Consider the following 23,739-nt stretch of genomic DNA (forward strand, 5'->3'; position numbering starts at 1 on the left):
AAAAAAGCTCTTACTCTAGTACACTGAATGCATTGCAAGTCATTCTACTTCTAACCTGTTTTATAGTCTGCAGTGAGTTTCTGTTGTGTTGTCTTTGAGCCAAAACTGCAGCTAGGGCTTAAGCTCTACTGTGCCTACTACTTTATAAATTCTGTGCTGTATAAGTGAAAAGATACTGCTTGCCTTGAACCACATATTAACTGGCAGTAAATAACCTCTGTTGACCAATTTCTACTTCCATCTGATATTTGATTAATTTGTCCAAGGCTTCAATTTTTATTGTGTCACGTTGAGAAAATGCATGAGAGTGGCTGTTTCTTTTTTCAAATAAAAATTTCTTTGGAATAAAGATGAAGCACATTTAAAAAAAAATCCTCACTTTCCACTGTGTGTATGTATGTGTATATATATATTTATATATTTGCTGCAGTTGCCATCCCTTGCTCAGACTTTTTTTTTGTGGCTTTTTTTTTCTATAAGTTCTGCTACTTATTTTTTACTTATAATAATAAAAACTCTGGGTCATCCTGCTTTCATCTCTACTATGCCCCACACAACTGGCTTTGTCAGCTAGGAACGTTCTGAAAACGTGCCTGGGATCAAGCACATCATAGTATTTGATATCTGTCTGCTGAGAGTGAAAAGAATTTGTTCTGCTACTGAACAGCTGGGAAGGGGTTGCTCAGAAACCAGAATGCCCTCAGCACTAGAAGTTTATTTAGAGCTCCTGGTCAGCTAACTTATGGAGCATTTCTATTCTAGACCTTCTGGTAGTGATTCTGAGATTAGAGTGGCTACAAGGACAGAAAAGTGACGAGCTTAAAATGTAATGCATTTGAGCATCTTATTTCTTGCGTTCTTCATCACTAATTTTCTAATTTATGACTCTTACAGGTAACATAACTTTTTAGAAATCACATATTATAGAAGTCCATAGTAGCCTGCCAGTGGTCTGACAATTCTCAGCTTCCTATTTCCTTGAGACTGAAATTAAATTAAACTTAGTTTTAATCAGTATTATTTTTTCAAGGTAGAAATAAAAGGTAATATTAATTTAACATCACTTATTTTAGAAGAATGCATAGATTTGTTCTCAAAAAGAATTTATGGACTTCACTTTTTACTCTGCAGTAACGGCCTTGTTCTCTCCCCTTTTCCTCCTTCCTTTCATTTCAGTTTAGTAGAAGTCTTTTAGGAGTTTTTTAAAGCAAGCATTGTAAAGCAAGGTGTGCTCCAAGTTGAAAATGTGAAATGCAAGTAACACCCTCATAAGGGAGTTTGAATAGTGTGACGTAAGATTATATCATTAAAATAATATTATATCAACAGTTATTACCTTCACATTTAATACCCAGTTAGAAGTTGTTCCAGGCTTCCTATCTAAAAGGCAGAGGAGATGAATGAGATGTGAATATTGGTTTGTACTTTTCTTCTTTTAAATTTAATTTGTTAACTCAAGGACTAGAACAGCTTTCTTGAACTTCAAGGCTCTTTTTTCCCGTGATACCTTATGGGAATTGGACATCAAATAGAAAGCTTTAGTGGGCTTTATTTTTGTAATTTAAAATTATACTTTTGTATGAGGGACAGTCTGCCATCTGAAATATGCATTCAGAAAATAAAGCTCTTGGATGCTGTCTTACTGAGAATATACTTTTTTTCGTTTATTTCAAACTGCTTTTGTCCTCTTTGTTAAAGAACTGAGGCTGTTTGGTGTTTCAGGTGAACTGAAGCCCTGAGTTGTAAGTTAGGGAAATGTACATATGGTGGGAGCATGTCTAATTCTAGCTGATGATAGTGGGAATAGGTTAGTGAAAGAGGTGATAGAAATCAAATACCCTTTTAGCATAACCATTCACGCTGCCAGGCAATTCATCTTTAATTTAAGTTGTTGTTCATGTAGGGAAGGAAGTGTGAGGTATTTTGGTTTTGTTTCTTTTCCTCTAGGTTCCTACAAATTAACAGCAGAACAGCATTCTAATCCTTACCTACTTGGGTCTTTTCTTTCTGGCCTGTCAAGTTGTCTCAGAGCCACAGCTTAGTAACTAGCCACACAGAATTACCTGTGATTGAAGCAACTTTGACTGTAGCCCAGCTATGAACTTGTTGGCCGTCTGAATTCAGTGGAAATGTTATGTACATTTAGAATTTCTATCCTTCTCGCTTACACACTGACTGTGTGAGGATAGAAATGGTCTTATGAAGTATTTGGAATGTTCACTAAAATGTAATTAGTATCCCTGAGGTGTGTTTCTTACTGAAGTGTCCTTGTCATGTAAATGTGATGTTATAGAGACACAGGACCTTTTTCAGCAAGATGCTTCTGTCTACAGTTTGCCTTAGGACAAATAGTTGGGCCGTTTGTGGGTGAGAAGAGTGTTCTTCCAGTGCATTAGTAAAATTCACTGGTTGTATTTTGTTAATATATATGGGGTTAATATAAGACTGTGTGCATATATACATAATCGATGTTTTGACTGCTTATTAGAGAGTGTAAAGTGAGCAAAATGAAGTACATCCTTCTCCAGAAAACACGGACTGTATTTGTAAGCTACTTACTTCATAAATGATATTTATCCAAATATTTCACCTGAAATGAAATATGAAGAGTGTAATTTTTATGAATTAGTCTACTTAACCCCCTGTGACTGTGCCTAGATGACTTAATTGGTTAGATTTTTCAACTATGTTAGGAAGAAAAACACGTTTCTAGAAAAAATAAAACATTGTTTTCAGTAGTTTGCTGCTGACACTCCATTAAGCACCCTGCTTAAGGATGCTGGCTTAGTATTTTGAGTGAAGGTGCATCTTGTGATCTGTTTCTCATTTTACTTCTAACTTTTTTGCTAAGAACTGAGGATTCATGTTTGACCTTTTCCTTTATGGATCCCAATTTCTTGGCAAAATAGTGCTACTGTTAAAAGACTTCAGTCTCAAGTGTGCCATGCAGATAGGTAGATTTGCTTGTATTAATTAAATGCCAGAGTAGTAGGAAGCATTGTGGAGGCAGGCAGTGAGTGCTGACTTGTTCCAGCTGAATTATTTGCAGCGGACTATACTTACTCACATTGTGGTGTTGTTGTTGTTTTTTTAACCTAAACAAGGAAAGTATGTTCACCAGTTATTATTAAATTCCTATTTTCTTTGGAGTTTATGTTGAATTTCTCGGGAGAACAAATAAGGTATTTTTAGAAATACTTTTTTTTTTTTAATAGAGGAAAATAATTGTAACCTTAGTCCAGAATTCACTGAAACATGAGTGAAACCATTTGTCTGCCACAGCTGTCAGCTTCCTCCAGCTGAAATAATTACTGTATTTTTTAAGATATGTCCTCTAAAGTGGAAAGCAGATCTCATGCACATTTGAACCAAATAAAGTACAGTGAACTGAAGACACCCTCCCGTTGCTTGCTGTGCTGTGGAGTCTTCAGATTCCAGGCAGCAGTCTCAGCTGTCCCAGTTTAGGTTGTGCTGTAGTAGGATTGGCTGTATCCATGTACTGCCTCCTCCCTTTTCTAAATTTCACTGGGGGAAGGCTCAAGGCAAAGATTAAATGTAGAAGCTGTCACCAGGCTTCCCCAGTGCAGCTGGCACCATGGAAGGGCTTCAGAGCAGCTCCTGCTAGCTCTGTAAGCCTTCCATTCTGCCTCCTCGCTCACTATGTTTCCTCTGAAAAGATTTTGAGTACAACAATTCAAGACGAATTCCTCCTCCTGTTTAGCACAGCTCTATTACCAAGTCTTCTACCTCTTGATTGTTGGAAAAAAATCTAAAATCTTACCATCCAAAAAAACCTGACGTTGAATGAAAAAAGACAGAGAATTCAAGTAATTTAAACATACCGAGCAAAAACTGGTAGCCTAGAACACAAGCAATCGGCTAAAGACAAGCACGTTCAGAGGAAACAAAGTAAGAACAGAGATAATCCACCATGCCTGTTGGCAGAACCGAAAGCCCACCCTCTGCCTCTCTTCCTAGGGACAGCAACCACGAGTGCCAGGTGTGCAGGGTGACATTGGTGGGCTTGTCAGCATATGCCAAGCACATCTCCAGCCAGGTACACAAAGACAATGTTGACGCCCATGATAAAGCGGAGGAGAAAGAGGAGGCAGAAGAAGAATACCTTGACAAAGAACTCATTCAACTAATCAAACAAAGGAAGGAACAGAACCGGTGAGTTTTCCTTTCTTCTCTTAGTTGTAACATTGTAAGTCTGTTTTAGCACAGTTGTAACTTACTCCTAAGGACTGGGTGCTCATGAACTGTAAGCTGTATGCAGTCAGTATGCTTGTTACAAAAACAGTCCAGGAGAATTAAGTGGAGACAGTGGTTTTGAATGTGCAATCATGATTCTACTAAGTGTATGTGTTCTGTTGGTCTGCTATTTGTAGGGAATTACAGCTATTCTCCATTCTAGATTTAGAAAACAAAAACCAACAAACAGTTGTGCTGTAGCATTCAAGTCTCTAACATGAAATCTTGTGCTTTGAGAGTCCTAACACTGTTATTTTAACACGTGATATTTATTTTAATTGAAGGGTTAAATAAATGTGATAGTAGTGCTGTTATTGTTTTTAGTGTGATGGGAGGATGGTTCTGCAGGAATCCAGCCTCTTCAGAACTGTTGGTGAACATGCTTTGTTTAAAACCTTTGATCTGTCTATTTTTCAATTGAATTGGATTGTTCTGTTAATGCTACACTAAAATCCCATAATCCATGAATGAAGTTTCTTACTTGTTTTATCTTGCTGCTTATCATCAGCTAAAGATAATTCCTGTGACTCACTGTGAAATAGAAGGTTGTGGAGAGTAGCAAGTGCTGCTGTTTATCTTGCATGTGACTCTGCAAGTATGCATTGCTAATGTGATGTTCCAATTGGGAATTTATTGTTTCAGTACGTTTACAGCATGACAGTGTTATTAAAGGGCCACATGATTTTTGAAAGAAGCTCTTGCTTGCTACTGGAAAATTCAATTAGTACCTTAAAATGCACAGATGGAGTTATTGTTTAGTTTTGAATCCATTTCAGCAACGAGTATGTCTCTGTTCTGTATGGTTATCAAGTTTTCATAGTAGTTGATGTAGGTAGTATCAAAGTCATTTTTCTTCGTTCTGCGGTGAAAGTGCTGTTAGTACAGTGCTATTCTGAGACAAGTAAAATCTTATAAAATCTTTCTGTTGGATATGAACTTGGAGAAAAAAAATTACACGGGTAAAGTTACAGCAAAACTTTTTCCATTAGGTCATAGTCTAGTTGAGTCAGCTCCTAGAACTAAAGGTATCACCGAAACATCATTTATTTGATTTCTTGTCTTAAAGCTCATAGCTTATACACTAGCCCATTTCTCACTAGACATTAATTATTTGTGCATGTTTTAGCAAAACTGAAATGTTCTGAAATCTTAAAAGGTGGTACAGTATACATTTCAATTTTCTCATATCAATTGTTGTTTTTTAGCAGAGAGTAGTATGAGAGTAGCTTCCCATCTTGGTTGTCCAGGAACTTGGAATGCGTGTATTTCTGTAATCAGCTTTTGGAAATAAAAACTTTTATTAAGCACTCTTCATTTGGTAGAATGAATACTTAATATATTTAGGGTGCTGATCCTGGGAATAGCTGCCAGTGTTAAGATAGCATTTATCTTTAAATGTACATGTGATAATTTACCACGTGTTTTGGACAGACTGCCAAGCACAAGTATTATCCAAAGGGCAGTAGATAGTGCTTCTGGGAGGCTCTCACAGATTTGCCATTGCATGCTGTGGTCATTTGGTTTGTTGTTTAAAACAAGACAAAATAGTTTTTGTGAGTGTTCTATATCTGCGTTTTAACATAAGCTTTATAAATGGAGACATTATCTCAGTTGTTTTTTAAGTAGAATAACTGCTTTTCTCAGTAGTTTCTATTTTTCCTACTGTTTTGTATAAATTCACTCTAGTTATGCTGTCTAGTACCAGCAGAGTAGTCTTCAGGAAAAAAATAGACTACTCATTAGTTTTTTTTCCTATCAAGATTCCTCAAATTGCAAAGAATGTACAACAAAAATAATTTTGACAGCTCTTCTTGAGCTATCCTTTCATCATATCAGCTGTTTTTGTAAGAGTAAATTTGAAATGCAAGGTTTAAGTGAAGGCACAACACTAGAGTTGAAAGTCAACCACTGCAGAACCTTGAACAATAAAGTTGCTAAAAGTAAGTTGTTTCCTTTTCTTCTTAAATTAAACATTTTCTTCTTAGTGCAAGGTAAATGGATGGGAGTTGTATTCTGTTGGACTTCAGTGAAATAGCATCAGAATTTATTTTTTTCTGAATTGTTTTGTAGGCAAGTTGAACCATGCTATGCAAACCAAGAAACAGAATGTGATGATAGGAGATCACAGAGAAGGCGAGAAGAAAGAGCTACATACAAAGAAAGAGAAGCTTATGATCAGTCATCATGGCATCGTCATAATGCATCACAGAGGGACTGGAAATGGGAAAAGGATGATTATATTAATTCTAGACAAGGCAAATTTTCACACTCCCAGAGGAACCTTATTGTAAATAGGCATCCAGGTGGCCCAAGGGGACGCTCTGGGTGGCACCCAGATGTTTCAGGAAACTCTTCAAGTTGGCGTAACTATGGGAATTCTGGAATGGTTTGGCATCCAAATGGGCGAGGAGGAGGAGGAGCATCAAGTTGGCATCACAGTGCCAGGGGGAGGAATTCTACTTGGCACACAGAAGAAACAGGTAATTTTTCCAGCTGGTGTTGCAAGAGTTATGGAGTAAACTGGAAGTCTAGTTCTCATGGTGCAAATAGCTGGAATTTTGGGAGCCCTGCAGATACATATTCGTTAGAACCAGCTAAATATAACAAGGAAAGATATATGTGGCAGTGGCAGGAGAAAAACATCATTGGTGTTCTTCCGTACAGAGATCGAAATAATAGGAGTGACTCATTTGATTTTACTAGTGATAAACTTCCTTCTGAGGGAGCACTGGATTTTGCTACTTCCAAGCAACCAGAAAGCAAAGCTTCAAGAAAAACTGGGAGCCCTTCTAGAGATAAAATACGTCGCTGGACTCCCTACCCATCCCAGAAATCTACAGAGCAACAGTCATGGTTTGAAGATGTTTCTAAAGCTACAGATAAAATGGATATTTCAGTAAAAGGAAAAACTTGTGAAGCCATTGCAAACCTCCAAAAAATTAAGAAATTGGAAGCATCTCCCCATTCTAATGTAACCCTAGATTACCCTGATTCTAGTGATGAAAAGCCTGACAAAGATGATGGCAGAAGCAGCAGGATGCCATTGCTGAAATCTCCTCTTCTAAATATTGCAGAAATGAAGTTGTTTACCTCAAAGCAAGACACACAGAGTCTATTAAAAAATGTCAAGTCGCTGTTATCCTCACCTAGTAGCAAAGAGCAGAACCATTTGAAAGCACTGAATCTGGAAGCTAACAGTTCGCCGCCTTATTCATCAAAGCCGCATGGTGCATGTTCTGGTAACTTACAAGGCAACAATCAAGACACACTTAGCAGTAATCCTGGGGAGCCTGTTAATAACTTGGGTGAAGCAGAACAAAAACCCAAAGATGTTCAGTCCAACCATTCCTTACAAAATGCTCCCTTGATCTCTTGCAAGAGTACAAGTGATCAGAATATGGAAGAAACTGGGAAAGCATCACCAAAAAACAAGTTCAGACTGGATTCATTAGAAGATATGTGTGACGATGAGTTAACAGGAAGTGAGAAGGTAGAAATAAGAGGTGAAAAACTGAGTCCTTCTGTTAGTTCTTGTTTACCCTGTGACACTCCAGAAGGTAAAATTACTACCTCTGAAAAGGATGTTGATGAAAAGCAATCTTCTTCAAGCGTTGCATCTGCTGATCTGAAAGATCCTGTATTTCAGATGGAATCCACAGTCTCTCCATCAAACAGTCAGGACCATTTGAACATGGGTTTGAAAACCTCCTTGCAGGAAAGAGAAGTGAATGAAGAGCATGTCAAGTCACGCGATCACTTTGAAATGGAAGGTTTTGAAAATCATTCAGATCATGAGCTGCAGAAAGGAGGAAGTCAATCCCTAGGGCTCCTTCTTCCTGATTTAAGTAAACTTGGCCTCCCTGCCTCTTTGCAAAGAGACCTGACACGGCACATTAGTTTGAAGAGCAAAGTGGGAATACATCTTCCAGAGCCCAATCTCAATAATGCACGGCGCATTCGGAATGTGAGTGGCCATCGGAGAAGTGACACTGAGAAAGAGTCGGGGCTTAAACCCACCCTCAGGCAGATTCTTAGTGCTTCTCGGCGAAATGTAAACTGGGATCAAGTCATCCAGCAGGTATCCAAGAAGAAACAGGAACTTGGCAAAGGTTTACCAAGGTTGGTAGCTTTCAAGTGTAACTTTGTGCATGTTTGTTTAAGGGAGAGGGCTGTTTTCCCCTCAAATCCTGGCTGAATTTCAGAATGCTAAATAGAAGATTTTATAATGAAGCATTTTGATTCAACCATCTTTTTGCATGTACAGGTACTTTGATGTTCTTTGCTTCTGTGCCAGTCTGTCCACAAATAAGTAACAGAAGACGCTCAGAACGGATTCTGATCAGCTCACAATAATTGCTTAATACCTGAGTATGTAGCATTATGAGATAGATGACACTAGGAACACACTTGCATTTCAGGTTCTAGTAAATGGAAGTATGTAAAAACGTGATGAAGATGTGTACAGCAGTGCTGCAATTACTTCGTGTACTCAGGACTACAAGAAATGCTTGCATTGTTGCAAACAGAATAAATGTTCCCTTTTAGATCTGTTTTAATCTGATAAGCAGTAAGCAGTTTGTGTTTAGAGTGACTGTAAAATATTTCATTCTTTAAGCCTCTTATAGGGACTAAAGTTTTTGCAGCCTCTTGAAAATATGTAATCTTTGCTTTCTCCAAACTGGATTACAGGTAGTTCTGAAAATGATCAGTTTTACTTCTGTTTGAAATTTGCTTCAGATTTGAGATTTATAAGACACTGAGAAGCAAAGGTAACAACTTTTAACATTGCATGAGTGATGAACAGATCTTCTGGATGATACTCAAATTTTTTAGAGTCCCTAAAAACTAATGAAGATTTTTTCATGATTTGGAAATTATCCTGTCAGTTCTTAGCAACAAAATATAATTTTGTGATACACAGAAGATACTGCTTTGCTACATGAGACAGAAGCTATAGAATATCAGTTGAATGAGTTACTAATCTTTTCAAACAGTAACGTGCAGCTAGTAAATTGTATGTCTTATTTTATTTTTTTAGATTCAGATTGTTTGTTACATGTGTATTTCTTTTTCTTTTTATCTTGTTAAAGGTTTGGTATAGAAATGGTACCTCTCGTTCAAAATGATCAAGAGAGCCTAGAACTCAGTGAAGAATCTGATCTGTCTACTCTGGAAGGATTCCAGTGGGAAGGGATTTCCTTAGCAGTGCCTGGGTCAGCCAGAAAACGTAGCTTTTCTGAAAGCAGTGTTGTTGCAGACAGACACCCTTCTGCTTACAGCTTTCTTAGTGAACAGCCCAAAGCAAAAGAATGTGAGGAAAGGCAAATAGTTACAGCCAGACACTTATGTGATATAACATCTGGATATGAGGCGAGTGTTGACGTTGAAGCTGACTTGAAACAGGAGACCTCTTCTCCTTCTTTGTCACCATTTATATCTGAAAGAACTGAGACCACTGGAAGGAAACACAGCCTACAGGCTTCTTCTGAGGTCACAGGCCTCACAAAAGCAGAGCAAGAGAGTCTAGATAAGAGAACACCTCTTCTTGAAAAACAAAATGTGTTAGAAAACTCAGAAGAAAATCCTCTGGCTACAAGTGATGTACTTCTTGCAGTGTCTAATAACATAGATGCAGCTACAGACAGTAGCTACACTTCAGGTACTGAGCAAAATGACAGCCAAGGAATTGGAAAGAAACGAAGAGCAACAGGAGTAAGTATACAATTTTGTGCAGTTTTGCTGTACTAGAAGTGTTATTTTCTCTGCCAGTGATTGTGACCATCTCTGTAAGGATGATGACTTCTTTGTTTTATTGCCTTGTACATTAATGGGCTTATTTGACTTAATTTTATTTAAAAATATTTTCAATTTCTGCTTTTTAGCACGACTTCTGCTCAATCTATTCTTATTAGTAGGAACCACAAATGCTTTTTAGTTTTGATTTAGTGACAAACATACGATGCTAGTAAACAAACCATTAAAATATTTCCATGATAGTAGTTAGTGTTGCAGTGAGGATCTTGGTGTTCTAAAACTGAAATGAAAGTTAAACTATAATAGACGTTTGTTTTCTTAAACGTTTCAGGTTTAATACAAAAAAACAAAGCTTCTGATCAAATTAATCTGAATGGATTTGTTAAATGCAGTTAATGAGAATTTTAATTCCTCACTAATTTCATACTTTAGATTGTCAACTAAATCTCTGAAGAGGAAAATGTGAACCAAGTGTGGTCTTGAGCATCTAAGCATGTAGAAGACTGCCTGCTTCTTTAATATTTCATCTTAGTTGAGATGACAACAGAGCACTCACTTTGTTTTATTCTCGCTTTTAAGAAGAGAGGGAGAATGAGCAAAATTGTACATTTTCTTTCCTGTGATTAGAAGTGATGTTTCTTGAGATAAGTGGATGTATTCCTTCTTGATTTAGACAAAATTGCTATTGCATCTTTTGTTAATAAGGGATCTTACTTGTAGGAAGGATCTTCTCCTGAAATCCCTAGTCTGGAAAGAAAGAATAAAAGAAGAAAAATCAAAGGTAAAAAAGGTGAGTGACTGTTATAAGTGTGTGTGTGTAGGATAGAGATTGTAAATACTTAGTAGTATTCTGACTTGGCTGAAGTGGCAGGTTTTTTTAGCGTTACATTGGTGTGTCTTTGCCCTTGCTCAGGGTCATAGAATGGACCCCTGTCAGGTCTGTAAGGCATATAAAATTAGAGATAGAACGATGAGATGCAGTTAGGTCCCTTCTCTTTCCATCCTTGTTTGGAATCCTGGCTTCCAGGTGACTAGTAAAATACAATACATGGAAGGATTTTTTTTTTTTTTCATTACATTGTTCTATCATCATATAATTGTAGTAAATCTATTAAAGGAAACTAACTTGAATAAAGCTGACCAGTACACAAATTGAAACTCGATTGACTTGGAGCATCTCTGTAATGCCAGAGGACCTCTATAAAGGATATTTACTGAAAACAGTGCTTGTAGATTGTCAGGAGGTTGCAAACACGAGTTCTCACAGCCCAAATACTATCTTGAATAGTAAATGATTTTATCATAGAGCTCTTTTTGTCTTAACGTACCTTTTCTTGACCTCTGGATTAGCTGAATAATTTAAATCACGTTTAGTTTAAATTTTGTCTTTGCCTTTTTGATTGCATTAATGAAAAGTATGCATTTCTACTTTTTGTGCATATATACTTAGACGAGATCTTTGTGGAAGAGGATGACTTTCTGTTCAGTGCTGGCAAAACAATGATTTAAAAAAAAGGTTACTAGAGTCAAAGTTGAGATAATTTAAAGAGAAATTATTGACTTTGTTCTTCTATGTAATATATGACTGTTCCTGTGCATACATGCACTTGTCTCTTGTAAAACTATTAATGCTTGACCTAACTCATGTTTATGTGTTTGAAAGTGATTATATTTATTGATACAATTGCCATGCATTGTAATGTGTTGCCAAGTACCATTATTTGCCAAATTATGTGGTGTTTTTTTTTTTCAGAACGTTCTCAAGTAGACCAATTGTTGGCTATTTCATTGAGGGAAGAGGAATTGAGCAAGTCCCTGCATAACGTGGACAACAGTCTCTTGCAGGCTAGAGCTGCCCTGCAGGCTGCGTATGTTGAGGTTCAACGGTTTCTTGTGTTAAAGCAACAGGTAACAGCAGACTTTTGAGACTGGCAGAATTAGAAGTTAGCATCCTGAGAAACTACCATTATTAGAAGTAATTAAAAACTCCTGTTTTGCAGATAACCATGGAAATGAGTGCGCTGAGAAGTCAGAGAATCCAGATCTTGCAAGGGCTGCAAGGTATGAGATACTGTGAAACAATTTCAGTGAAATACTGACTCATATATTCTTTGAAATAAGTGTCTTGTAAAAATTGCACTCATATAAAAAGTGGAACAAAACTGTAAGACTTCTCACAGTGAAGTCCTTATTGCTCAGGTGTAATCTCTTGTCTTTGGTAGTGCTGCATCTACTGGCTTTCTTACAAATTTTTCTTTTCCTTTTCTATCTGCCAGAAATCACCTGTTGGTACTACTGACTTTTGTTGAAAATCTGTAAAGTATGAATGTATTTTTGTTCATTTGTTACTTTGTTTTTCCTCTCCTCTTTTACCGTTAGAGACATATGAACCGAATGAACTGTCAGAGCAACTTCCCAGTAGCATCTCAAGTGAGAGAGGAAATAGCAAATCTCAGATGTCAGCTGATTTGCTTCCTGCAGGCTCATTCTTGCCTCTTTTGGACACTTTGTCTCCTGTACCTCCGCTGGGAACTTCTGTAAACACATCAACACCATTCCATTCTGGCATCACATTCACCACTCCTCCAATCTCCTCAGTGCCAATCAAACGAGAACCTGTGTCTCCAAAAGCCTCAGAAGAAAATGTAAATACCATACTCCAGAGCTCTCTATGTGCTTCACGAACAGAAACAGTGGCACAGAAGGATGGTATGTGTAGCTCTTCTTTGTTTTAAGAAATAGCTTTAAAAAAAATGCAAGGAATACTTTTTTTCTGTAGAAGCATGCAAGTTGGGTGTCAAACCTCCAGGCTGTTCTGCAGGGGTGAACTCCCGTTGAGCAGCTGAGGTACATTAGGTTTGTGTTGATTAATACTGGTCTTCCACAGCAATGACTACAAGTAAGGGAACACATGGCAAAGGGTAGCAGCATCATTGTAGGATTCACCAAAGATTTTTTCTCAGAAGTACAAAAGCATCCAGTCATCCAGAAATTTGAATCTTTTGCCCCCTTGCGAACTTGTATGCAAGTAAACCTTTTATTTCCCAGTGGTATTTTTTAAAGGCTTAATAGCTGACTGGAAGAGCAGATCTGCAAGGGCCAATGAGAGGGAATTCAGGTGCAAGCAATGCACCTGAGTGACTGAAAGGGTTAGATCCTGGCTTCACCCCTTCCCAGATCTCATTTAAGGGTTGGCAGTGGGGGCAAGAATATCTTGCTGGAGATCCTTGCATACCTGAGGCCTTCCAGAGGTAAGCTGATTCTTTCCTTTTTTTCTGTGTCCATGGCTGCTGCATTTCAGTATATCTTCACTTACTGCACCCTAAGACTTTGCTACTACACAGTCATTGCTGTGCTTTCCATTATATTACAGTACTTTACGTGCACATTTAAACGTACACAAAAAGTTGCAGGGAAAGCAACTTGCATAAATATAAATAGCTTTAAATACCAAATATAACACTTGTCTCTTTTCTTCAGAAGAGATCACCCAAAAAACATCAGTGTATCCGGTTATCTCTGCAACCATATCCCTATCAGAGCTGATAGCTTCTTTCCAACATGCTAATCAAGAAATTCACAAGCCTGCTGTGGACAGGGGAAAGGCTGGGCTTTTGGAGAATCCTTCTCATTCACTGTCTACTTTCAGCAAAAGAGAAGCAAATGGTACAGAGGCTGAAAGCTTTTTACTGGATCAGTGTAGAACCTTTCTTCCAAATAGTTCTGTCCTTCTAGAAACACCAGTGGATAAAACTCCCAAATTATCAGCAGAACCATGTGAACAACAAACAGCAAATGCCCTAATCCCAGCAGAAAAGGGGAACAGAAGGAGAAGAAAGTTAAGGAAAAAGAAAACGCTGAGGGCAGCTCATGTGCCAGAGAACAGTGACACAGAACAAGATGTAATTGACTGTAAGCCTACCAGGAAGGTCAAGAGTGGAAAAGTTCCTAAAGGAGAAAAAGTTACTACATCCACTCCTCAAAAACAGGAAGATGGAGTTGCTATTCAAGCAGCTAGAAACAAAGATGAGAATGATAGTGATGCTTCTCTGGAACTAGTGGAAGTCGCAACGCCCCAGTGCGAAGTGGTTGACATTGGTTCATCGGAGTCAGGAGATGAGAAACCAGACAGCCCATCAAAGAGGGAGTCATGCAGTGCTGTGGACCAAGCAATCTTAGAGGCATCTTGCTCGGGTTATGATGAAGTGAGCTCTACCAGTGAGATTGGCACAAGTTATAGGGATGGTATGAAAAGAAGGTGAGATTATTGTAGATCTCTTAAAAGTAAAAGCATTGAACAATGCTCATAACATGTATTTTTTTCCCGTTTAGAAAGTTTTACATGAGTAGTTCTTAATTTGTTCAGAAATTAAAATCGAGGGAAAATGTGTCTGACTGTGTGTCATAAATTGAATTTGCTTCTTTAATCCAGCTAACAAACATGCGTTGTTATGTGCCAGACCCTCTAAGAACTAGGACACGGCCCTACTGCATGGAAAATATTTTTGATCTTAAACTGTTTCTGCTTAGTGAAGAGTCTTGTATTCTGGAATGCTACTTATCAATAACTGATGTGAAAATGAGCAAGCTGAATCCAATCTTGCTACCCTTATTTCTGTTACAGTGTGGCTGAGATACAGACTTCTATATCATCACTAAGAGGATCAAAGAACTCATCAGGTATATCTTTTAATCTGTTTCTCTTGTATGATACATTGCAAGAATTGGAGTCAGGTGTAGTTTAAACTGCTGCCAGAGGAATTTAGCTCTGAAGATTAAAAAAAAAAGTTTGCTTTAAAGTATAAGAAGTGAAGCATACTCACTTACCTTGTCCCTCACTGAGAGCTCTGTGCCTTGAGCCCTCGTCACCCCATCCCACATTAACAGTTCTTCTACAGTCTCCATGGGACTGTGTGACAGACAATAATATAGTTCTTTTGCTATTTTAAAGATTTTTCTGGACTTGATATATCAAGATCTTTCAGGCATTTTATATTGTATTCTGACACAGACACCTGCTGAGAACTGCAGTGAAATCTGACTATAATGATGCTGAGCCTACCTAATAGTTCTGCTGTTTGGTGATAAGCAACAGTATGTTTGCTTATGTTTCTTCACATAATCAAAGAATGTGCATCTCTATTCTACAGAAGTGTCTTCAGAGCCAGGTGAGGATGAAGAACCTACTGAGGGGAGCTTTGAAGGACACCTGGCTGCCGTGAATGCTATTCAGATTTTTGGGAATTTGTTGTACACCTGCTCCGCAGACAAAACTGTTTGTGCCTACAATCTGGTTGTAAGTAAGGTTGCAACAATGGTGTAAGAATAATTCCAGTCACAAGGTTGCAGTTGCATTTTTGTGAAGCTTTATATAGTTAAGGAGGTAGCTGGTTTTAGTGCTTAGATTTATTTTTTTTTTTAGTCTTCAAGCATCTCTTCTTCTCTCCCCTTCATCTTGTGAGAGGAGTAAAAGGCGTTTGTTGTAGATCCTGCTGTATTTATTAGCTCTTCCACCCTACTCTGTAAGGTGCTGATCCTGAGAGGTATTGCAGACCTTTAGTCTGATGGACCATATGCTTTGCTTTCTAGAGCAGGAAGTGTGTGGCTGTCTTTGAGGGGCATACTTCAAAAGTGAACTGCCTGCTGGTCACTCAGACAAATGGGAAGAATGCTGCACTTTACACTGGCTCAAGTGATCACACCATCAACTGTTATAATATCAAGGTACTTGAACTCTGTATTGATTAACATGTATTGCTTTATTATGCAATGTTTCTTTGCAAATATAAATGAAATAAGCCATTTAACACCCTGTAAGCTAGATGTGAGCCCCACTTCATACCTCATTGGAGTAAAGCAGGAGGAAAAAAAATATGAAAAAAACAACAACAAGCTAATCTTTTGGTTAGTTCATCGGTGGAGGTTTTTGTCAGAACAACATGATGAGAGCTCAAATGTTGGGAATGCTAATAAGCAGGTTGGTTGTCTAGCTGTGAATATTGTTTTCACTTTATTTCTAACCTAATTGCCACCATAAGATGTGGTTCTTCTAGAAAAGCTATTGAAAGAACAGGTAGGAAGGCTGAGACTTTTTGAAGCTGGAATTTGAAAGATAAACAGTTGTAAGGCTTGTCTTACATACATGTTGGTCACTCTAAAAGTAGTGCCTCCCAGTTATTTTGATGGAAGCTAGAATAGATTCAAATAATACAATTTGATGCAAATTCTCAGCTACAGAACACTATCTCGGGATAGTCACCACCATTAGCTGTGCATTTTTGTAGGAAATGAACAAGAGCCTGCATCCTGTGCTTATAAGAATCTGCACCAGTAGAGGTGACAGCTGTGCATGACTGTCTGAAACGTGGCTCATCTTTCACCTTATTGTCACCGCTGCTGAAATGCAGCACCTACCTCCTGACTGTGTTCACATCCACTGCTTGATCTCCATAAATGATCAGCAAGCATCAGTGAAAGTCAGTGGGTGCCATTTTCTTCACACGTGGGAAATCAGTGACGTACCTTTGCTTCATTTGCTCTTCCATGTCAGATACCATATTGTCAGACATCGTGTTGTCACTCTGCCCCTCTGATGCCATCTGTAGCAAGGCAACAAAATGACCTCTACTGCCATATCACCACCATCTGCCTCTGACGTTGTGGGCTAACATAATAAAATAGGAGGCATTACTTTCAGAGCAGCCCTCTTAGATTTGAGGAAGGTAATTAACTACTTTTTGGAGTAAACTGGCAGACATGTCTGGTGCTGATTCACGTCAATTTGCTGTAGAGGACTTTATGGGCATTCCTTGAACTCAGGCATTTAACAGGGAGTTTTTCATATGCCTATTCTAAGCTGGTATATACATTAGAGGCAGTGGCTAGAAGAAAGCTTTTAGTGCTATTGCTTAAGTACCATGAAGTCCCAAAGGTAGGACTGAGCAGATAAAAACGAGAATCAGACTGTTGGGTGACACCAGATATTGAAATGCTTTTCTTCAGCTCTACTAGTTTAAAAAAAAATAGTCTGTAGGTGAAAATCATCATTCAGTCTGGGCTTTTTTCTCTGAACTGTTTTCAGCTGATGAAGAGCTTTAAATAATTATTTCTATTGCCAGACCAAAGAATGCATGGAACAGTTTAAACTGGAAGATCGAGTGCTCTGTTTACACAGTAGATGGCGGATCCTTTATGCAGGCCTTGCAAATGGCAGTGTGGTTACGTTCAATATAAAGGTTGGTTTGTTTTAAAACACCTAAAAGCCTGTTCCAATGCAGTTTCCACTTTGTGTTTCTTTCAGTCCTTTTTCTTGAGTAGTAAGTGTATTTGAAACTTAAGTGTTTTGGTATAAATAGTCACTTTTAGCCCTTCTTGATCTTTCTTGTCCCCTCTCCCTTATCCTCCAGTTGCTTTTCTCTTAACTGCTCTGGTGCTTTGATTTCATTAATGAATTTTGAAAGCTGATATATGTACCTGTGTGTGTTTTTCTCACTTTTTTAAAAGCCCAATTTATGGAGTTACTTCCTTGATTTGGAAACTTAATTCCTAGTTAGTCATAGCAAAGTTTTAGTTCTTAAATAACATTTTTTCCACCTCTAACAGAGCAACAAGCAAGTTGATACCTTTGAATGCCACAGCCCTAGAGCAGTGAGCTGCTTAGCCACAGCTCAGGAGGGAGCACGCAAGCTCCTGGTAGTGGGCTCCTATGACTGCACCATCAGTGTACGAGATGCACGGAACGGGTTGCTTCTCAGAACTCTTGAAGGTCACAGCAAAACTATCCTCTGCATGAAGGCAAGTGTCTCCAAAAATTATGTTTTTGACGAAGGATCCCTTAAAACTGTGTTGAGTAAAACCAATGGTTGAGCACCAGATGAGAAGATGTTGATAACTCAGGGAGCTCAGGTGCAAGCAATGTACCTGAATGGCCAGGAGGGGTGGAGCCTGGATCTACCTCTCCTCATCCTCATTTAAGGGTTAGCAGCTGAGGGAGGAGCATCTCTGGGGATAGCGATTTTGCTCCTTTTAAGTTGTTACTGTTGTCAGAAGGCATTAGCCAACTTTGTTTATTACTTGGTATTGCTCTGAAGTGCCTGTATTCTATTTGAAGGTGCTGTCATAGCTTTCTTTTGCTATATGCTGTCATCCTTTTGTTTTCTTCATCTAATAAATAGTAGATTGTGGTAGGTAATAGATGATTTTTCTCTTTCAAAGGATAACTGAATGATTATGCAACTTGGGTCAGAATGCTTCACTTGGCCACTTTTATTCCATTAAACAGAAATGAATAGAAGTGACACTTTTTTGTTTTTTTTTTTATTTTGGAAGGTTGTGAATGATCTGGTGTTCAGTGGTTCCAGCGATCAGTCTGTCCATGCCCACAACATTCATGTAAGTCTCTCTGTATGAAGTTGGAAGGACTTCTGTTAAGGTAGTGAAAACTTGTGCTGTAATGTCAGTATTGCAAAAGAGTTATGACTGGTGGTAGGAAAAATATCCTTCAGAAAAGCAAATAATGTATTTTTTGTTCATTATTTAATGCGACTATGCACTCAAGTAACTAAGGGGGAGGATGCAGAGGGTAAAACAGTTCAGGAAACATCCATTAAATATGCTGACTCTTTTACTGTGGTATGTAACACCCTTTTATCTGTGGATCTTGCTTTTGCAAATATTACCACAAAGCTACTGATAATGTGGAAGAGGTTTGTGTAGCCATGCAGTGAGTGAGGTGAAGAAACTTACCACAGTTTCAGTTAATTGACAGGCGAAAAAAAGTATTTTTTTTTTGTGTATTTAGCTAAATTTGCTCAATTGTCCTTGTGGCTACATAAATACTACTAGTACTGATAAGCATGCTACCAATTGTAGGATGTGTGGAAAGATGTAATTAATGATGGAGAGAGGGGAAGTAGACTTTTCATAGTGATGTGTATTTCTACTGGATTGCAGTGGCTTCTCGTTAACTTAAGAAAATGTTTTTGTTCATAATCTAGAAGTGCTTTTATAGGAAACAGAAGACTAATAAAGGGTATATCTGTTCTATGATCGGAGAGGTTGAAGCTAGCTGCCCTAAATAAAACAAAAACAGTTTTGTTTAATTAAAAATAATAATCTGTTTGCCTCTCCTTGGTCTTGGTACAGACTGGAGAACTGGTGCGGATCTATAAAGGCCATAACCACGCAGTAACGGTTGTAAACATTCTGGGGAAAGTGATGGTAACAGCATGCCTCGATAAATTTGTTCGTGTTTATGAACTGCAGGTAAGAGTATAGATGGTTATTAATAACATTTACCTAACATGTTAATAAGTGATTTTAGGAAGTCAGCTTTTTGCTTAGCTGTCTCTGGCCCACTCAAAATTTGCAGCCAAAATACATGAGTTTTAAGGGCATAACTTCATCTGTTTATTTTAAGAACTTGGGTAGTCATCCTTGGATAATAACTCAAAGAAGTAGGAAAACATTGGCTTTATCTTCTTGAAAGACCAAGTGTTTTAGTTGAACAAAAGGAAGCACAGAAGTAATGCAAGGAAAATAGAGAGCTTTTCCTAGTACCTTCAAAACCTGGAATGCATTGAGGCAGGGTTGGTTGCTACAGAGGAAACTGCTTTTGGGAGCATTGTCATTTGCCTGTCTGTGAAGAATACCTGTTAACTATTGTGCCAATAAATGTCTGTTTCTCTTTCTTTCAAGTCACATGACCGCTTACAAGTTTATGGAGGCCACTCAGATATGATCATGTGTATGACCATCCATAAGAGCATGGTAACTTCCCTCTTTTCACTGGTCCTGAATAGAAAATTGTATTTTCCACAAGCATGTAGACAGTTATTTATTTTTTTCTCAGATAATGAAATAAATTTGTTCTCCAGCTAGGGCAGAGGTATTTACAAATGTCAGCCAAAGAATTGAGTTGCTGCAGCAGCTTTGTGTTTGTGTAATATTATTGACTGAGTAACTTTTGAAAGAATTTAGACGAAGATATGCACTTAACTCAAGTGCACGCATTTATTTCTTTAGGCAAGGTGGGGTTCAGGAATACTTCTGAATAAATACTTGGATAAAGTAGTCATTAAGAGTACTTATTTGCCTGACATGTAGGAATCTGTTTGCTAACTTTCTTTCAGACTGTAAGGTCTGTTAAAGGGGAATGGTAGTCATCTGTAAGGACAGAACTGATCTACATATTGGAATATGTATTGCTCAAGCTTCACTTGTGTGAGCAAGATGGATAGTTCAGTGCAGCCAAGCTTTGTCCTTAAAGTTTGAAGCTTGAACTGTCCTGCAGTCCATTTTGAGCCTTCTAAAATTGAAGAAGCGTTCAGATGAGTGCCTTTATTGAAGAGTGAAAGGTGGTAATTTTCTGTAGTAGGCAAAAAAGGAAGTTGTAGTCTGTCATCCACATCAGATTGGCTGTTATCTCCTAGTGATGCATTTCCAGACAGAAAGACTTGTAATAAAAAAAACCTCCAGCTTGTACAGTTCTCTGTATTATTGTTTTTAATAATTCATGTGACTGTAAGAATCTTACATCTAATATACTCTATAATGAAACCTTCAAAATTTGACTTCGTTTTTTCTATTTCCTGCTTTCTTTTTCATAAATACTTCTTTTACAGATCTACACTGGATGCTATGATGGCAGCATCAGAGCTGTGAGGCTTAATCTGATGCAGAATTATCGTTGCTGGGTAATGTGCAAAACATTATTGGCCTTTCTTTGTTATAGTTTTAAGATGAATTTCTAGAGATGGTCACTATTCAACCTTGAGTAGCTTGACCTTTATAATTTAATGATCTTTTTAAGATCACTTTGAATGTATGCTGCTAGTTGCATTTCTCATATGCCTGGGGACAAGCCACTAGTAGTATCTGAAACTATTTTTCTTTTGGGTGATCTTTAGATAGTGTCATGAAGTTATTTAAAACAACAGGGGAAAAGAAAAAAATTAAACAATGCCTCTGTCTCTGGGAAGCTTAAGTTCTTTAAAGGCTAAGATCCTTTTTTCCTAACCCCATTCTTGCTGTTGATCTAGGCTTGGCCAGAAGCAGGAAAAGTCTTGCTACTGGAGGAAGAGTCTACTGAGGATGTATATGGAATAAGAATGTTAAAGAGTTAGAGGAGGCATGTGTGTGAACAGTCCTTATTCAATTTTGTTGAGCTGTAAGAATAAAGGGATTAACTACTATTTTTTTCCCTGGATTATTTTTGGCATACTTTTTTTTTTTTCTCTACCAGTGGCATGGATGTTCACTGATCTTTGGAGTTGTTGACCACCTGAAACAACACTTGCTAACTGACCACACCAACCCAAATTTTCAGACCTTAAAATGTCGTTGGAAGAACTGTGATGCTTTCTTTACTTCCAGGAAAGGTTCCAAGCAGGTATGTAGTTGAAGTAACTTGTATTTGGTAGTATAATAGAAAGATTTAAAAATATAAAAAAACACCTAAATATGAAGAACATGCTGTCACCACAGTTATAGGACTTACTTCTATTAAAGATGCATAAATTCTTATAATCTTAATGAGCCTAACAATATAGTTAAATCATACAAGACTAAGAGGGTTCAGCTTGTGACAGATAAGGAGTACACTGGTGAATAACTTGAGATATGGTAAATTTTAAAAGTTTTATTTAAAATCTTATATGGAAGTGGTAACATTCTTGAAATGCCATGAGAAATTCTGGTAACTATACTCCAGATGTTAAGTTTTTGCAGTGTAATTTGCTGTTTAAGATGAACAAATATCAGTCTGAAATAGACTTTTTTTTAGTTTAACTTTTATCTGCACGCACAATTTCTGTGGATGCAGTTGCTATTTACTTTTTGCATGAGTTTTGTTAACAGTCTATGTAAATATAGCATTCTGCATTAATGGTAGCACAGATGTAAAACTTGAAGGCTTAGGAGTTGGATTTTAGCTTGATCAAGTGATGTAGAGTCAGGAGGAATGGGAAGGTTCTGACATTTATGCTGTCATGTAGAATCCATGCTTTACTCTATGGCAATATACTGTGCCTCTCTGTTGAATGTTTTTTGATAATACACAATGAGAAGATGTTTCTTTTAGAACTGAAGAATGAAAGTAGAGTCCTTAATTTCTGTTCAAGTTGTTGTGTTGTGTTGGTTTTTTTTTTTAACTGACTGTTTTTTGTCTAGGATGCTGTGGGACACATTGAAAGACACGCTGAGGATGACAGCAGAGTTGACTCATGAAACTTTTCGCCTCCCACATTGGGAAGTAATTTGATGTCAGGATTGTTCCAAATAACATCAATTTCTCAATTCAGTCTTTTACAAGAAATGCAAAAAGGAAGTGTGACTGAAAAGCCTCGCTACAGAGCTGCAGGTTGTTTTGCATGCTGTAGATGTGAGGCTGGTCATTTAAGAAGTGGCCCAAAAGTAAGATTCTTGCAAGTTTTTAATTGAATGGCAAATAAGAATATTCCCCCCTCTTGTCTGTCTTGTTTCATGAAGTATGTTCTTGAGAATCTTTGGGAAGTGCAGAGGGGTGTTGAGAAGTTAGATGACAATGGGTGCTGGCGTTTACACGCTCAGCTTGAAACCTGTTAAGTCTAACCAAAATATGCCTGTTTCTATGTTGTATCTGTTTTTAACTGATTTTAATAAAAATCTGCCAACCAGAACATTGAAAAATCTGACATTGAAACTTGAGTATCCAGTGTACATATTGACTTTCTCATAAAAAGAAATGGTATTTTACAGAGAACTGGAATGAGTTTTCTAATGTTAACTGTAATTTATATTTTAGTCTTTGTCTAAAAATTTCTACAATTGATGCAACATATACAGTGACTGACTGCCCTAAATATTACATCTCCTGGGGTGTTTTGGTGTTTTTCTCTGGAGGAAAGCAGTCCTTTGACAGGTATGTGAGCAGCAGCAGAACAGCTCTGCTCTCAAGCCTTTCAATCTTAGTCTCTTATAGGTCCTAATGTGCAAGAAGGGAGGAACCAGTATCAGCTTTTTTTCCTCACTAGTATCCTGATACAACACCAGAGTTGGATTCCTTATTTCATTTGGAATTCCGTAATCCTATATCTTTATTACAAAGCAAACAAATAGATGTTCAAAGTCACTATACTCCTACGTTCTTCTACTTCAGCGTTATTTTGTTTCTGTTGTGAACTGGCTTAATTTGTTTGGGCTATATTAAGTTCACAAAAAGTCAAGAGGATTTTGAAGTCTAAAGTTCTCAAGCAGAAGCTGGGGATACAGAATGCATATTTCATGTAAAAAAAACTTGTTTCTGCAAGTGTATGTAATGGGGACACAGGGAAGCCAGTGCGAAGTGCAGGTCCCTCTGCTGTCTCTTAGGGTTGCAGACTTAACTCAATAGAAAAATGAGGTCCAGTGAAATTGAGTTTTTGCATTTGTGATGCTTTTAAATAACAAGACAAAAATGACAAAGAACTCTCATATACAATAATGCTAATCTGTCAATGACATTTTTGTTCATGTTTGACTAACCTTCAGCTCAATGGAAAAAAGCAAATGTTTCTTTAAACTAACAGAAGATAAAGCAATCTCAGTTTAAAAACTGAGTCATTTATCAGTGTATCCAGTGCTTTTCAAACAAACTGAATGTACTGCTTTCAGTGGACATCTCTAACCACACGTTTGAGATTTCATACGCTATCCATAGACCAAATGCATTTTATAACCTCATTTTTGACTGCAAAGAAGTCTTTTTAGGCCAAG

The 23,739-nt window shown here is 37.7% G+C and overlaps 1 protein-coding gene across 3 annotated transcripts in view; it reads left to right on the top strand.

Moving 5' to 3' along the window:
* Positions 1-22,664, top strand: part of ZNF106 (zinc finger protein 106) — a 31,327-nt gene extending 8,663 nt beyond the window's left edge. The window contains exons 5-23 of one of the 3 annotated variants that reach the window (XM_065754775.1): positions 3,979-4,173; positions 6,325-8,373; positions 9,345-9,966; positions 10,729-10,798; positions 11,762-11,916; positions 12,009-12,069; positions 12,388-12,717; positions 13,489-14,266; positions 14,633-14,688; positions 15,159-15,304; positions 15,598-15,732; positions 17,127-17,243; positions 17,611-17,802; positions 18,337-18,399; positions 19,153-19,272; positions 19,705-19,776; positions 20,631-20,702; positions 21,251-21,397; positions 22,177-22,664. In XM_065754775.1, coding sequence (XP_065610847.1) covers positions 3,979-4,173; positions 6,325-8,373; positions 9,345-9,966; positions 10,729-10,798; positions 11,762-11,916; positions 12,009-12,069; positions 12,388-12,717; positions 13,489-14,266; positions 14,633-14,688; positions 15,159-15,304; positions 15,598-15,732; positions 17,127-17,243; positions 17,611-17,802; positions 18,337-18,399; positions 19,153-19,272; positions 19,705-19,776; positions 20,631-20,702; positions 21,251-21,397; positions 22,177-22,233 — 5,437 coding nt within the window. In that variant the 3' untranslated portion in view covers positions 22,234-22,664. Of the gene's footprint in view, positions 1-3,978; positions 4,174-6,324; positions 8,374-9,344; positions 9,967-10,728; positions 10,799-11,761; positions 11,917-12,008; positions 12,070-12,387; positions 12,718-13,488; positions 14,267-14,632; positions 14,689-15,158; positions 15,305-15,597; positions 15,733-17,126; positions 17,244-17,610; positions 17,803-18,336; positions 18,400-19,152; positions 19,273-19,704; positions 19,777-20,630; positions 20,703-21,047; positions 21,176-21,250; positions 21,398-22,176 lie in introns of those variants that run through there. The other 2 variants (XM_065754776.1, XM_065754777.1) reach the window with 2 other exon arrangements.
* The last annotated feature ends 1,075 nt before the right edge of the window (positions 22,665-23,739 follow it).

This window comes from Cyrtonyx montezumae, unplaced genomic scaffold (assembly GCF_038088225.1).
Source record: "Cyrtonyx montezumae isolate F1298 unplaced genomic scaffold, pur_monq_1.0 scaffold_10, whole genome shotgun sequence".
Lineage (NCBI taxonomy): Eukaryota > Metazoa > Chordata > Aves > Galliformes > Odontophoridae > Cyrtonyx > Cyrtonyx montezumae.